Source organism: Equus caballus, chromosome 18, assembly GCF_041296265.1.
Source record: "Equus caballus isolate H_3958 breed thoroughbred chromosome 18, TB-T2T, whole genome shotgun sequence".
Classification (NCBI taxonomy): Eukaryota; Metazoa; Chordata; class Mammalia; order Perissodactyla; family Equidae; genus Equus; species Equus caballus.
In genome coordinates this window covers 78778517-78792859 of record NC_091701.1, presented here as the reverse complement: position 1 = coordinate 78792859, position 14343 = coordinate 78778517, and the positions used below count along the sequence as shown (strand labels likewise).

Below are 14343 nucleotides of genomic sequence, written 5' to 3'. Positions count from 1 at the left end.
GATGTTTTCAAAAACACAAGAGTAAAACAATTCATCACCAAGAGATCTACACAGGAATTGATAAAGAAGTCCTATAGGCAGAAGGAAAATACCACCACATAGAAATATAGATCTACACAAAGGAATGAAAAGTACCAGAAATGTTAATCACATGGATAAACACACAATTTTTTAAACTTATTAAAATTTTTTAAAAGATAACTGACTAAACAAAAATTAAGAAGAATGTATTTCAGGTTTTATAACAAATGTATACATAAAATGGGATGATGAAAATGTTCTGGAATTAGAATTCATGATGGCCACACAACTATGTAAATATGTTAAAAACCACCGAATTTTTGTTTTTTTTTAAGATTTTTTATTTTTTCCTTTTTCTCCCCAAAGCCCCCCGGTACGTAGTTGTATATTCTTCGTTGTGGGTCCTTCTAGTTGTGGCACGTGGGACGCCGCTTCAGCGTGGTTTGATGAGCAGTGCCATGTCCGCGCCCAGGATTCGAACCAATGAAACAGTGGGTCGCCTGCAGTGGAGCGCGCGGACTTAACCACTTGGCCACGGGGCCAGCCCCAAAACCACTGAATTTTTTACTTTAAAATGGTTAAAACGGTGAGTTCCATGTTATGTGAACGGTATCTCAATTAAAAGTAAAAAAAGAAAAAAACAATGAAATAGGGTTTTATCAAAGTGACAACAATTGCTCCCTTTGGAAAGGAAAGGAAGACACCAGGATTAGAGCAGTGGCCAAAGAGGACTTGACCTAATTTACGTATTTTGTGTCAAAAGAGCCTACGTACAAATAACATCAAATAATATTAAATCAATCTAAATTAACCAGATTTTAATCTACTTAAAAAAAAAACGCATGTTAATAACTCTAGAGATCCAATCTTCAATCATCTGCTTCAAAAGAAGAAAAAGCTGGGGCATGATGCCTTGCCATCACATGCACATAACACATTTACACCACAAACTAAGTTGCTGGCATTAAATTTATTATGCGTAGATTTTATTACCTACACATGAATAAATTTCATAATTATACATAATACATTATAAACAAACGTATGGATGAGAAGAACCTAGAAACAATATAAATTTAATGTCAATAAATTTAAATTTCTTCTTATCTCAAAGAGAGTACAATATATTAAGCTAAGCAATTCAAAACCATTTTGTGAACCTTGCTTGCTCGTCTAGATTTAGGATAAAAGGATTTGGGGGGAAGAGAAGGAATCATTATTCCAGCACCATCTCCTGGCAGGAGGCCTGTGGCACCACACAGTGGAAAAGGCTGGCATCCCTAGTTGGCTCCCCATGCAGTCTTGCTTGGTAGGCTCTGGATGTTCCTAACAATGCATCTCCTTGCCTCTATTCAAAGACTTCAACAGATAAGTGGATAAAACCAAACAATGGTCAGCAAGAACAAGAAAAGAAAAACAGTACCATGTTATATTTAGTTCAAACCCCACTAATTCAGAATTTCAGACAGAGGCTCTTCATAGAAATCAAACTGGTAACAGAGCTAGACTGTTAGCTTCATGAGTTACCTACACTGATCTTCCAGCATGAACACATGTTCAATAAATATTTTTTGAATGAACAATAAGAAAAAAATATATAATAAAAAATTTTAAATGGTGTGAGTCGTAAGCACAATCATTTTACTCAACATGGGGACACAGGCAACAAAAAAATGAACACACTTCCTCTCTTCACAGAATTTTAGTTTAGCAGAGTCAGAAGTAAGCCTGAGTTTACTTATCTGACGCTTAAAAACAGGAATATTCCCCTGCTTACTTCCCAAGAAGAGGGAGATCAGCTCAGACTCGATGAGCATCCCTTACAGAACAAGTCCTGCACTAAGTGAAAGTAACTGAAGCGCTGAATTAACTGCAGCACCAGCCATGTGTGACACAGCACTGTCAATTCTGTCAGTCACAACCACACTAAATATGCTGGAAAAACAGAAAGCAACAACTTCATTCACCTGTACATAAATCTACAAACTCTTCAAATTTGGAACACTAATTTATTTCACTGCTCTCAAAAAGATATTTTCTACTGCTTGCTACAAAAGACCTAATTTTGTCATTTAAAAAATATTTACTGAATGCCTATTTTCTCCAGGCAGTGTTTCAGGTGCTGATACTGAAAAAAAGACAAAACTCCTGGCTTCATGGGCGCCCATGCCAGGGGATGGAGACAGACAAAGAGACAAATAAGATACATTGTATGTTAAATGACAAGTAGTATGAAGAAAAATAAAGCACGGAAAGAAAAGTACAAGCAGAAAAGAGTGTGAACAAAGGGCAGGAGTGTGTTATAATTTTACATGGCTCAGAAAGAGTCATCAAGCAGGTGACATTTGAGCAAAAGCCTGGAGGAGGTAAAAGATCCAGTCATACAATGATCCGGGGGATGAGTACTTCTGGCAGAGGGCATAACAAATGCAAAGGGAAAAGGTCCTGAGGCAGAAGTACGCCACATACGTTCAACACAAAGAGGCCCAAGTGGCTGGTGTTGAGAGAGGAAAGGAGAGGAGCAGAAGACGTGACTCAGGATTAGAAGCTAGAACATTTGTGGCTCGCAGGCGATTTTAAGGACTCCAGTTTCTCCACCGAGTGAGACGGAAAGTCTCTGAGTGTTTTGAACAGAAGAGTGACATGATGTGACTTAGATTTTTAAAAGATTGCTCTGGCTGCTGTTCTAAGACTAGCTAAAGGCTTTTGCTATAATCTAAGTGAGCGATGATGGTGGCTTGGACCACGGTGGGAGCAGGGGAGGTGGTGAGCAGTAGTCAGATGCAGGCATGTGAAGATAGAGCCTCCTGTTAGCCAATGCACAAGAGTCAAGAACGGTACCCAGGCTTTTGGCTTAAGTATCAAGGAGATCAGAGTTGCCATTTACTGGCACAGGAGGGACTATGGGAAAAGCTACATCCAAATACTGTGGTAGGCTGAACAGTGGCCCCCAAAGATGACTACATCCTAATACCTGGAACCTGTGAAATGTTACCTTACATGGCAAAAGGGACTCTACAGGTGAGACGAAATCTTGAGATGGGGAGATTATCCGAGCAGGCCCAATATAATCACGAGGGTCTTTACAAGAGGGAAGCAGAGGATCAGAGTCCGAGAAGGCAATGTGATGACAGAAGCAAGGGAGAGAAGGGGATGCGATGCTGGAAACAGGGACAGAAAGATGTGAAAACAAAGGCAGAGGTCAGTGATGCCACTGCTGGCTTGGAAGCTTAAAGAGGCTCATGAGCTAAGGAATGCGGGCAGCCTCTAGAAGCTGGAAAAGGCAAGAAAACCGACTCTCCCTTGGAGCCTCCAGAAACGACACAGTTCTGCGACCCAATTCAGATGTGTGATCTTCAGAACTATAAAATAATTTAAGTCCATGCTGTTTAAAGTAGCTAAATTTGTGGTAATTTGTTACAAGAGCAACAGGAATTAATAGAGATAGTGTGAATATTTATAAATTAATAATTATGTGTAGTATCTCAATTTTTGTTATTATAACAAAACCTCCTTCAGAATTTGAAAATCATATGAGTAGGACTATTAGGTTGTATACTCAAAAGGTAGTGTACCAAGTTAAATGTCTTAGCATTTTAAATACATTTCCTCATACATCTAGTTCAAGAGAGGAGCTATGATAATCATAAACTAAACGATAACGTGGTCACATATGATCTCAACACTCACCTCTGAATTTCGCAGAATTTGTCACCTGATAGACACAAACTCTAGAAGGCCCACCCCACGCAAATCCCTCCATTCCAGCAAATGGCTGGAAAGGCTGAAAGTCATAGCGGTCACGCCACAGGTCACATAAAACCACAAAATGGACTAAGAGAAGGTGGGGAGGTTGGTTTTTATATTTACCGAAAGAGGGCATGAGGGGTAAAAGGTTAAGAAATCACTCTAAAGCAATTAAATTTGGGGACAAAGCCCTTGAACCCAGGACAGCCATAGCTAATATGTCACTATTTCTAGAAAATGAAAATACAATTATTTGTGTGTCTATGAATGTGAACTACAACTTTACATAATACATTTTAGTCATAAAAGCTGTGAAATTGTTTAACTAGAAAAATTCAACTGGGGGCTGGTCCAATGGCACAGTGCTTGAGTTTGGCATGCTCCGCTTCAGCAATAGATGGGGGAAAAAAGCATATAACAGGGGCCAACCCCATGCCCAAGTGGTTAAGGTTGCGCCCTCTGTTTCGGTGGCCCAGGGTTTCACCAGTCCGGATCCTGGGCGCAGACACGGCACTGCTCATCAGGCCATGCTGACGTGGCGTCCCACATAGCACAACCAGAGGCACTCACAGCTAGAATATACAACTATGTACTGGGGGGCTTTAGGGAGAAGATGAGGGGGATAAAAAGAAAAAAAGATTGGCAACAGATGTTAGCTCAGGTGCCAATCTTTAAAAACGAAAAAGCATATAATAAAATATAACATCCGCTCATGGTCAAAAGAAAATCGTCTTGGGGCCAGTCCAGTGGCATAATGGTTAAGTTTGTGTGCTGGGCGCAGATCTACACACCACTCACTCATCAAGACATGTTATGGAGACATCCCACATACAAAATAGAGGATAACTGGCACAGATGTTAGCTCAGGGCAATCTTCCTCAAGCAAAAAAAAAAGAATCTCAGCAAACTAAGAATAAGTGCATCCCATTAATAAACCTAATAAAGTGCATCCACAAAAACCTATAGCTGATAGCACACTTGGTGGTGAAAGACCAGCTGCTTTCCCTCTAAGACTGAGAAGTCAAGGACAAAGGCTCTCACCACTCCTATTCAACATGCTTGAGGTCCTGGCCAGTGTCACAAGGCAAGCAAAAGAAATAAAAGGAAAAACGATTGGAAAGGAAGATATAAAACCGTCTTTATTTGCTGATGACATAATTGTCTACATAAAAAAAAAAAGAATCTTCCCTCAAAAAAGATACTATGTTTAATACATAAGTTTAGCGAGCTCACAGGATAGAAGGTCACTATGCACAATTCAATCCTATTTCCGTACACTAGCAGTGAACAGCTCAAAACTGAAATTTTTAAAAACAGTACTATTTACCATAGCGCCAAAAACATGAAATAATTAGGGACAAATATAACAAAATGTGCAAAATTTGTATTCTAAGGACTACAATGACAAGAGAAATCAAAGACGACCTAAACAAGCAGAGAAAAACACCAAGTCCATATATAGCTTAGAAGACTCAATACTGTCAAAACATCATTTTGCCCCAAAATGATCTACAGATTCAGGGAAATTCCATGAAAAATCCCAGTAGATTTGCAGAAAACACACACAGAAAAAGCAAAGAACCTAGAATAGCAAAACAATTCTAACAAAGTAGAAGATTCACACACTTGATTTCAAGACTTACTATAAAGCTACAATGTGATATGAGCATATGATGCATACACAGACCACAGAACAAAATACAGTCCAAAACAGACCATACACGCAGTCAACTGATTTTCAGCCAAGGTGCCAAGAGAGCTCAACGGAGTCTTTTCCACGAACGGTTCTTGAACAATTAGATAGCCATTGGCAAAAAAACAATTCCTCACCCATACCTCACACCACATAGAAAAATTAATTCTAAATGGATCACAGACTTAACCTTAAAACCTAAAACTAAAAAACACCTAGAATAAAAAACAGAAGAAAACCTTTGTGACTTTGGTTAGGCAAAGATTTCTTAGTTATAGCACCAAAAACATGAAACAAAAAGAAAAAACTGATGTATTGGACTTCATCAAAATTAAAAATGTCTGTTCTGTGAGAGACATTATTTATTTATTTATTTATTTATTTATTTATTTATTTTTATTTTTGAGGAAGACTAGACCTGAGCTAACTGCTGCCAATCTTCCTCTTTCTGCTGAAGAAGACGGGCCCTGAGCTAACATCCATGCCCATCTTCCTCTACTTTATATATGGGGCGCCTACCACAGCATGGCTTTTGCCAAGTGGTGCCATGTCCACACCCGGGATCTGAACCAGTGAACCCCGGGCTGCTGAGAATTGGAACATGCGAACTTAACCTCTGTACCATCGTGCCGGCCCCTGTGAGAGACATTATTAAAATGAAAGGTTAAGTCACATACCTGGAGAGAATATTTGCAAAATACATATCTAGTAAATATTTGTATCCAGAATATATAAAGAACTCTTGAAACTCAACAATAAAAAAGCAAACAAAAAGATAGACAAAAGATTTGAACATACTTCACCAAAGATGATATACAGATGGTAAATGAGCACCTGACAAAATGCTTAACATCATTAGTTATGGGGAAAATGCAAAATAAAACCAGTCAGATATCACTAACACCTATCAGAACAGCTAAAATTTAAAAACCTGACAAAATCAAGTGCTGACAAGGATAAAGAATGACCAGAACTTTGCTGGTGGGAATGCAAAATGGTATCATCATTTTGGAAAAGAATTCAGCACTTTCTATAAAGTTATACCTACGTTTACCATATAACCCGGTAATCCTGCTGTTAAATATTTACTGTCAAGGCAAAGGGAAGGCAAGACCTGACAGATTCGCTCAAGCCCTAACAAGCTCTCGTGAGAGTCAGAAAGTCTACTACTTATCTAGAGAGCAAAAGGAAGCATAGCAAAAGCTGAGGCCCTTATGCAGAGCAAAGCCCAAAGCACAGGGGCCGAAGGACTGAGGAGCCAGCGCCAGACTGCAGCTGAAGGTTTACAGCCTGCAGCGCTATCCTCAAGGGGGCGATGGAAGGCTTCATCGACGCCACGGAGAACCAAGAGGGGATGAGAAACGGGATCAGGACAGTCTCTGGTAAACAGGGAAATGCGTGAGCAAAGGCCTCGCAGCAGCTCCTCTCGAGCCACCCACAACCTCACATTCCAGGAGAATCACAAGCCAAGACTCAGATGACCTGCAGTTCAAACCTGGCCTCTGTGGACACACGTAACGTCATCATGGAGCAAATTCCTTAAATTTACCCAACTGAGATAAAGACCTATGTCCCACCAACATCTGTCTGCAAATGTTTAGAGCTGTATTTATCACCGGCTAAAACCAGAAAATGTTACCTTGTGGGCGTTACACAACTGTGCAAACTCGCCAGACCTCACAGGCCTGTGCACCCACAAAGGGTGAATTATATTGTGTGTGTGTCACACCTCAACAAGCCTGATTTTAAAATCAAATGAGGAAAAAAATCCATGCTGGAAATGACTCAAGGAAAAGCATTCTGTGGTCCAAAATTTCTACATCAAGGTCTATTACTTGTATAAGAAAGAAAAAGTCAGGGCCGGCCCGGTGGCACAGTGGTTCAGTTCACACATTCCACTTGGGCGGCCCGGTTCGGATCCCAGGTGTGGACATGGCAGTGCTTGGCAAGCCATGCTGTGGCAGGCATCCCACATATAGAGGAAGACGGGCACGGATGTTAGCTCAGGGCCAGTCTTCCTCAGCAAAAAGAGGATGGGTAGCAGATGCTAGCTCAGTGCTAATCTTCCTCAAAAAAATAGAAAGAAAGAAAAAAGTAAAACTCTGTTCCTTGCAAGGTAATGACTACAAAGCCACACGGTAAGTAATGCTTAGAGAATATGAATGTCACTTATAATATCTAATAGAAAAAAACTACAGGACAAATGTAGAGGTAGTTACACTCAGTGTATAAAATAATTCAGTGCACAGTCTCTGGTACAGGCAAGTAGGTACTTCTGGCGTTTAGTGACTGTCTAACTAGTGTCTAATATATGTACAACATCCTATGCCTTATGGAAGGACATAAAAAATAACTAAGATATGACTCTATCCTCTAGCAGCTTTATATGTGGGACACAAAGCAAACGAAAAATTCAAAGTAGACAGTGTTGTTCCACATGCTACTCTATGAAACCAATCTATTAATAAGTCCCATAAAAATTCAACCATAAGCTATCACAAGTCTACAAATAGTCTAATATAATTTTCAGGGTATTTCCATAGATCTAACAAAAGACTAAGTTAAATTTTCAGGATGTTTCCATTCATCCACCAAAAGATTACATTTATACATACACACTTATATGCTACCGCGTACTATTAAAATTCCCTGCAATTTAGGAAGGTGACACCAAAAGGATCTCATGCTCAAAAATATCTCCACTATATATCCTCCACATCAGTAAATCAGTGTGCTTATAAACTCTTCTCTGGGAGAGGAGAGAAGACTCCGAAGGAAACACATCTATCCCACGGTCACACATTAATCACAGCAAGCTAAGATGGCAGAGTGAAGGGAGAGCTCAGGGACGGCTGAGGAAAGGGCAATTTTGTCCCAGGAGGTTCTCCAGGGCAGCGCAAGATGCGGTGCAGCCAGAGCCCCCACATCAATAAAGGGAAGGAAGAGGCCAATTAAGTACCCTGGAAAAGAAGGGGCAGAAAGTGCACAATGACAAAACTATTTAAAAATGTATTTTAAAAATTAAATTAAAAATTAATTAAAATTTACGGGGCCGGCCCCCTGGCCAAGTGGTTAAGTTCGCCGCTCCGCTTCGGCGGCCCAGGGTTTCACCGGTTCAGATCCTGGGCACAGACATGGCACCGCTCGTCAGGCCATGCTGAGGCAGCATCTCACACGCCACAACCAGAAGGACCTACAACTAAAATATACAACTACGTACTGGGGGGATTGGGGGAGAAAAAGGAAAAGTAAAATCTTTTAAAAACTGAAATAAAATCTTTAAAAAAAATTAACATTTAAAATTTTCTTAATTATAAAAAGAGTAAGGGGCACAGAATATAATTTAGCCTGTGTTTGCAATGTTGTCAAAGGTCTTGATAAAGACTGTTTTGTCACTAAAAATCCAACCACCAAATGTCTCTGCTGGGAAGTCAGGACCAGTTTCTTTGAGGATGATAAATCTTGATCAAATCCCGATGAGTTAAGTCACCTCAATCTAGGGAAATTCAGTCTCCCTAATTCAGCCTGACGTCCACCTACGTGGTTCACTTCTCTCTGTGGAGGTAAAAGACAAAAGCCACCGGGAAGGATGTAAATATCAGTCCCCAAATTTCTACTCTCAAATGACCTTCTCTTTCTGCTTCTTCATTCTACTTGCTCTAAAGATTCCTCTATTTGTGACAGCAAAGAGAACTCACACACACAAACACAAACCTCCTTTCTGTATACTCTATGACGTCCATAAAACAGTCAAGCCTAGCTCCATTAAAAGTTCCGTTTTAAAGTCCGGCACAGAGGTAATATAGAACATGAAGCCATTTTTATAAAACACGTGGTATATAGTTGTGTATCTCAAAAAGATTTAACAGTATAAATACCAGATATGTGTTCAAAATGATCAAGCAATTTTAAGTTTCTTCCTTAATACCTACTTGTATTTTCCAATAATTTTTCAACAATGAGCATGTGTTCTAATGGTTTTTATTAAATAAGAATTTTAAATCTTTATATCGTTTTAGTAATTACTTGTTTATGAAACTGGTAACAAGCCATGATTCTGCGATCTCCTTATAAATCTTTCAGGCAATTTTTAATAAACTCGGGGAGGATCATGGCTAAATAAAGAGAAAAAAAGGAAAGCTACTAATGATCTCTCTCCTTACTAGTCAAAAGAAATACTTCAGATAGAATTTTAAGGTAATTTCTTAACTTCCGTTCTTCTGAGCAAATCCATGTTATTAGATGATTTTGCTCTTAATCCAAACAAAGGACAATGAGATTTTACTATGTATCTATGTGAATTATCACTCACAAAAAGGAGTAACTTTCCTTAACGAAAGGAAAAATGCAAATACAAACAAGTCGGTTTTTCAGATTTACTTTAGGAAAGTAACACCTATAGACTTATTTCATCTACCAGAACGTTAAAGCAACTCATTATTATAAAATGCTCCGATTTGTAAAAATGTAGATTCCAAGTTAATCAAAACATTTTTAAAAAATTTCTGGACACTTCCTAGACTAGGCATCAATGTTTATATTAATAAATGAAGAAAAGAAACCCAAGTCTTAGATGTATCTCAAAAAAAAAACAATCCTTAACAATTACTAAGTCCTTTTTTACAGGCAAGAAATAAAGAAAATCAATTGGGTAAGTATCAGCAAATTGTAATTACAGCTTTTTATCATCACATTTTAGGAAAAATATTTTTACTATCACTTCTTCTAGAGGTGAAAATAAACAAAATCATCTGAATTTTTACTAAAGGTGATTGTTAAATTTCTAATGTTAACTGCATTTATAACCTGGAAAACTACTACTTGCAACCCTGCTCTCCCTGTAGATTTTGTTTTAACACAGGCAACATCTGATCACTCCCAATGCCAACAGTATATCTGAAGAATATCTTTATAAGATAGAAACAGTTTAAACACAGTACAGTTGTTTTCAGAAGAAGAGAGCAATCACTTTCCTTTCTTTGCTCAATTTTCACACTAAATATAATCCACATTTAGAATATTCTTCTTTACCTTAATTTTTGGCTATTCCTATGCATAAAATCAGCTATTTAAGAGCACTGAGCAAAGAACCTTACCATTTGTTACATATGATCCACAGATTTGTCTTTTTTCTGCTTTACAGGCAAAAATTACATTTCCACAAAGTAAAATGAGCATTGGGTTAGTCAACTTGAGCTAGTGGTTAGGGCACGATGCTATAATAAGGCTAAACTGACCACTTGATCACTGATCTCACCAATTAACTTTCCTCTACTGCAGGGTCACAGGCAGCATCCAAGCCCTGCCGGTCAGCTCTCTGGTCACAAGGAGAGCCAGCCAAATGTGCAGCTGGGTCAGCACAAATCCATTATCCCCAGGTTCTATTTATCAACTTTACTACAAACAAATCATGTAAGAGCCGTTAGCTGGGGAGAGAACACCAATAATATACCCACTGGATCCTAAAAGAGATGATAATCTAAGAGGTAAATGTGTAAAACCTCTTTTAGATGCTAAATTGAAGAAATATTTGTAAATCCATTCCATTTCTACTAATCAAATTTGTACTTTTTAAAATGCCACCACACTAAAATTTTGAGCCCCACTGCTATGACAGACAACGATGGCAGTAACATTCCTCTCTTCTCAACTGGAAGAAATGTATAAAATACATAAAAAGATGACAATCGCTGATCCTTTTAACCGCTCAGCATTATTAATCCACGTACTTTTTACCTTTATGTACAACTATAATCTAAAAGGAAGAATACCTTCAAATTACAATAAAAACTCTCTTCCAAAGACAGAGAAATCTGTTTCTTTTTTGGTAATAACTGCAACCTCGTCACCCTTCCACCCTCGGTTTTTCTTCTGACCTGTCACTCTTTCCCATGCCATGCTACAAGGCAATGGAAGGACCACTTCAGTCCTATAGCTGTGCCTCCCCTAGAGACTGAACTCCCTGAGGACAGCACAGCTGCCACCAGGCCTTCTGCTCACCTGCAGTCCGTCAGAGCATAAAGTCACACACTCTACGTATTTGTGTGCGCACAGATCAGACTCCCCTACTAACTACACTACGAGATTCTGGAGACACTACGTGTGTCTCATCAACCTCTGACAGTGCCTGGCCACAGAAGACTTCAGGAGACATTTAGTGGAAAATTGAGCAACCGAACCTTTGAATCTTTCCTACCTCACTCACTATCAGCAAAGCCCCCCACAAATGTGGACAACTGTACTTTTTGTAATAATCTTTGACCCAAGACACATTCTTTCTTTTCCTACTAGCCATACTTTCATCTGCCTCTCTGAAGGGAAAAGCCTTGTATTATGTCTGGTTCATCCTCCAATACAAATATTTCCTACAAGATAATACAGAGTTCAGTATATGTTTAATCCAGTAAAATCTCACAAGATCATCTTTGATTAACCACGTGGTCCTTACACGATTTATAAACCTATGAAAAATTTTCACACTTTTTTTTTTTAAGTTTACACTGAGACTTCAGAATGCTTCCCAATATAGCTGATGTTAAAACAGATGCCTGGAAAGACGGAGATGGGAGCAACAAAAAAGACCACAGGGAAGAAACAATTTCACATACTTCCATTTCCACCTTTATCGCAAGAGAATTTAAATGGGAAGGGGGAAAAAATGGAGGTAGAACCTGTGATTCAGAATAAGCCATGAATAAAACAAAAGATGCTGAATTTGCAAATTGTGCGTTTAAACCTATGCTTTCAAATAATTTTTTAAAGCAGAATTTTTTTAATCCACATAATCTTCTGCTTCATCCAGGCGCAGCTGGATCTCTCACCCAACATCCCTCGCCCACATATATATACATACACACACACACACACACACACAGCGTTCCCACCATCAGTCCCCGTGCCTAATAGCCATCACGGGGAAAATTACACCACGAGGATCATTTCCTAATTCTCTCCGAAAAATAGTGACAATTCTTTCTCCCCACAGGAAAATTACCTATTCTAACGGGATGGGGGCGGGGGGGGACCCAGCTCATTATCATGCAGGTTCTCATTCTCCATAGGAAAAAAAATGGCAATAACTCCCACCAGGAGACAACTGCTCTCCCACTGTATCCCGGGTTAAAACCTAAAACACAAGCAAAGACCGGGTCTCTGGAGGTATTCACACGAGCAGGAACCGGAGGCGCCGTACTAGGCAGCAACGCAGCCCTCGCACACCCTCCGGGGCCGGGGGCCGTCCGTCCGCGCAGACCGCCGCCCGGGGAGCAGGGCTCCGGCCGCAGGAAGGCCGACCCCGAGGCCGCCAGCCCGCACGCCGCCGGGAGCCGGGGCCGAGCGCGGGGGCGGCGGGGGCGGCGGCGAGGAGGCGGGGACGCGGCGCGCCGCCCGCGGACCGGCTCACGGCTTCTCAGGACGCTCGGAGCCCACAATGTCCCCCACCCGGGGGACCCTCGCCGCGCCGCGGCCTCGCCCCGCGCCCCCCAGCCCGGCCCCCGCGCGCCGGCCGGGCAGCGTCGCACCTGGATGTAGTTGTTCTCGCAGTAATCGGCCACCCGCTCCAGATTCGTGTAGCTGTCGAAGAGGGCCCGGCGGCCCCCCGGGATCTCCTCCTCCAGCAGCATCTGCAGCTCCGCCATCTTCACATCCTCCTCCTCCTCAGGCAGCCCGCAGAGGCAGCGGCGGCGCCAGGGAAGCCCCGGGCTGCGAGAGGAGGCGCGGCGGCGGCGGCGGCGGCGGCGGCGCGGGAGGAGCGAGGAGCACCCCCGCGCGCGGCAGGGGAGGGGGCGCAGGGGCGGGGGCGGGGCGCGAGCCGGCGGACTGCGAGAACCGTCACCGCGGCGACGGCCGGCCGGGCGCGCGCACGCGCGCTCCTCCCGCCGCCCCCGGCGCCCGAAAAAGATTCCCACCCGCGCCGCCGCCGCCCCTCCCCCACTTCCGGCGTCTCCTAGCGACGGCGGAGCGGGGCCGTGGTGCGCGCCGTGCGCCGTGAGCCCGGCGGCCCCGCCGGTTGCGTGGCTGCGGAGGCCCCGCGGCTTTGTTCGCCAGGCGGGAGCGCGCGGCCGGCCCGGCCTCTTCTCGCCCGCGCCCGCCTCTGCCCGGTGGTCCTCGGCCTGACGGGGCCGCTCAGCCCGCAGAGCTTCCCTGCGGCTTTCCGTGCCGCCTCACTTCCCGTTTCACGCTTCGTCTTTGCCCCCCTCCATCCCCTTTGGGTGCAGATAATCCCAAGTTTCCTGCACCCCGGCTTTTTTTTTTTTTTCTGGTTTTTTTTTTTTTTTTTTTGCATTTATTTGCCGGCTGAAGCCTCGGTCCTGCTCCCGTCCGCCCGCGCCCGGCCCTCTGCTTTTTGTGCTCGCCCACCCCGCAGCCTTCCTCCCTGACGACCTTCGCTGTCTTTCCTCTGCTTCTGACAACTTGGCTCTTTTTTTTTCGCGGATTCAGTATTTAAAGTTTCGAAAACGGTCTTGCTGGTGCTAATTTCCTTCTTCGCAGGGCTGTTACGTGGATACAATAAAAGTTTATGTGAAAGCACCTTGAAAAACGTTAAATGCTACGGAAATTGGAGCTAGATCATTTCGATCTTGCAGAGTTGTTATTCTGTTCCTACTCTCCAGATGCTGTATCTTTTCTGCCTTGATCTGACCACTCACACAATGTAATCTTAAAAAACTAGAATTCCTGACAACTGCTGAGATAAAGTCCATGACCTTTATTTGTACGGCTGAAAATCAAGGTTAACTACATCTGTAGCTTAGAACAGGATCCATTGTTTCAACTCTCATTCTAGCTTTTGTGATCTCTTGGCCCTCCTAGTGTGATTTCCCCCCCTCATTTTTTCCAGATGATGAGGAAACTATGTTATACTTTCTCAAAAAAACCATTTT

At 42.1% G+C, this 14343-nt stretch overlaps 1 protein-coding gene across 46 annotated transcripts in view; it reads right to left on the bottom strand.

The window, feature by feature from the left end:
* The window catches only part of ABI2 (abl interactor 2), a 128036-nt gene extending 114619 nt beyond the window's left edge, over positions 1-13417 (bottom strand). For 38 of the 46 annotated variants that reach the window (XM_070241665.1, XM_023622458.2, XM_023622449.2 and 35 more), the window contains exon 1: positions 12982-13372. In XM_070241665.1, coding sequence (XP_070097766.1) covers positions 12982-13098 — 117 coding nt within the window. In that variant the 5' untranslated portion in view covers positions 13099-13372. Of the gene's footprint in view, positions 1-12547; positions 12670-12981 lie in introns of those variants that run through there. The other 8 variants (XM_070241661.1, XM_070241674.1, XM_070241672.1 and 5 more) reach the window with 3 other exon arrangements.
* Positions 13418-14343: the final 926 nt, after the last annotated feature.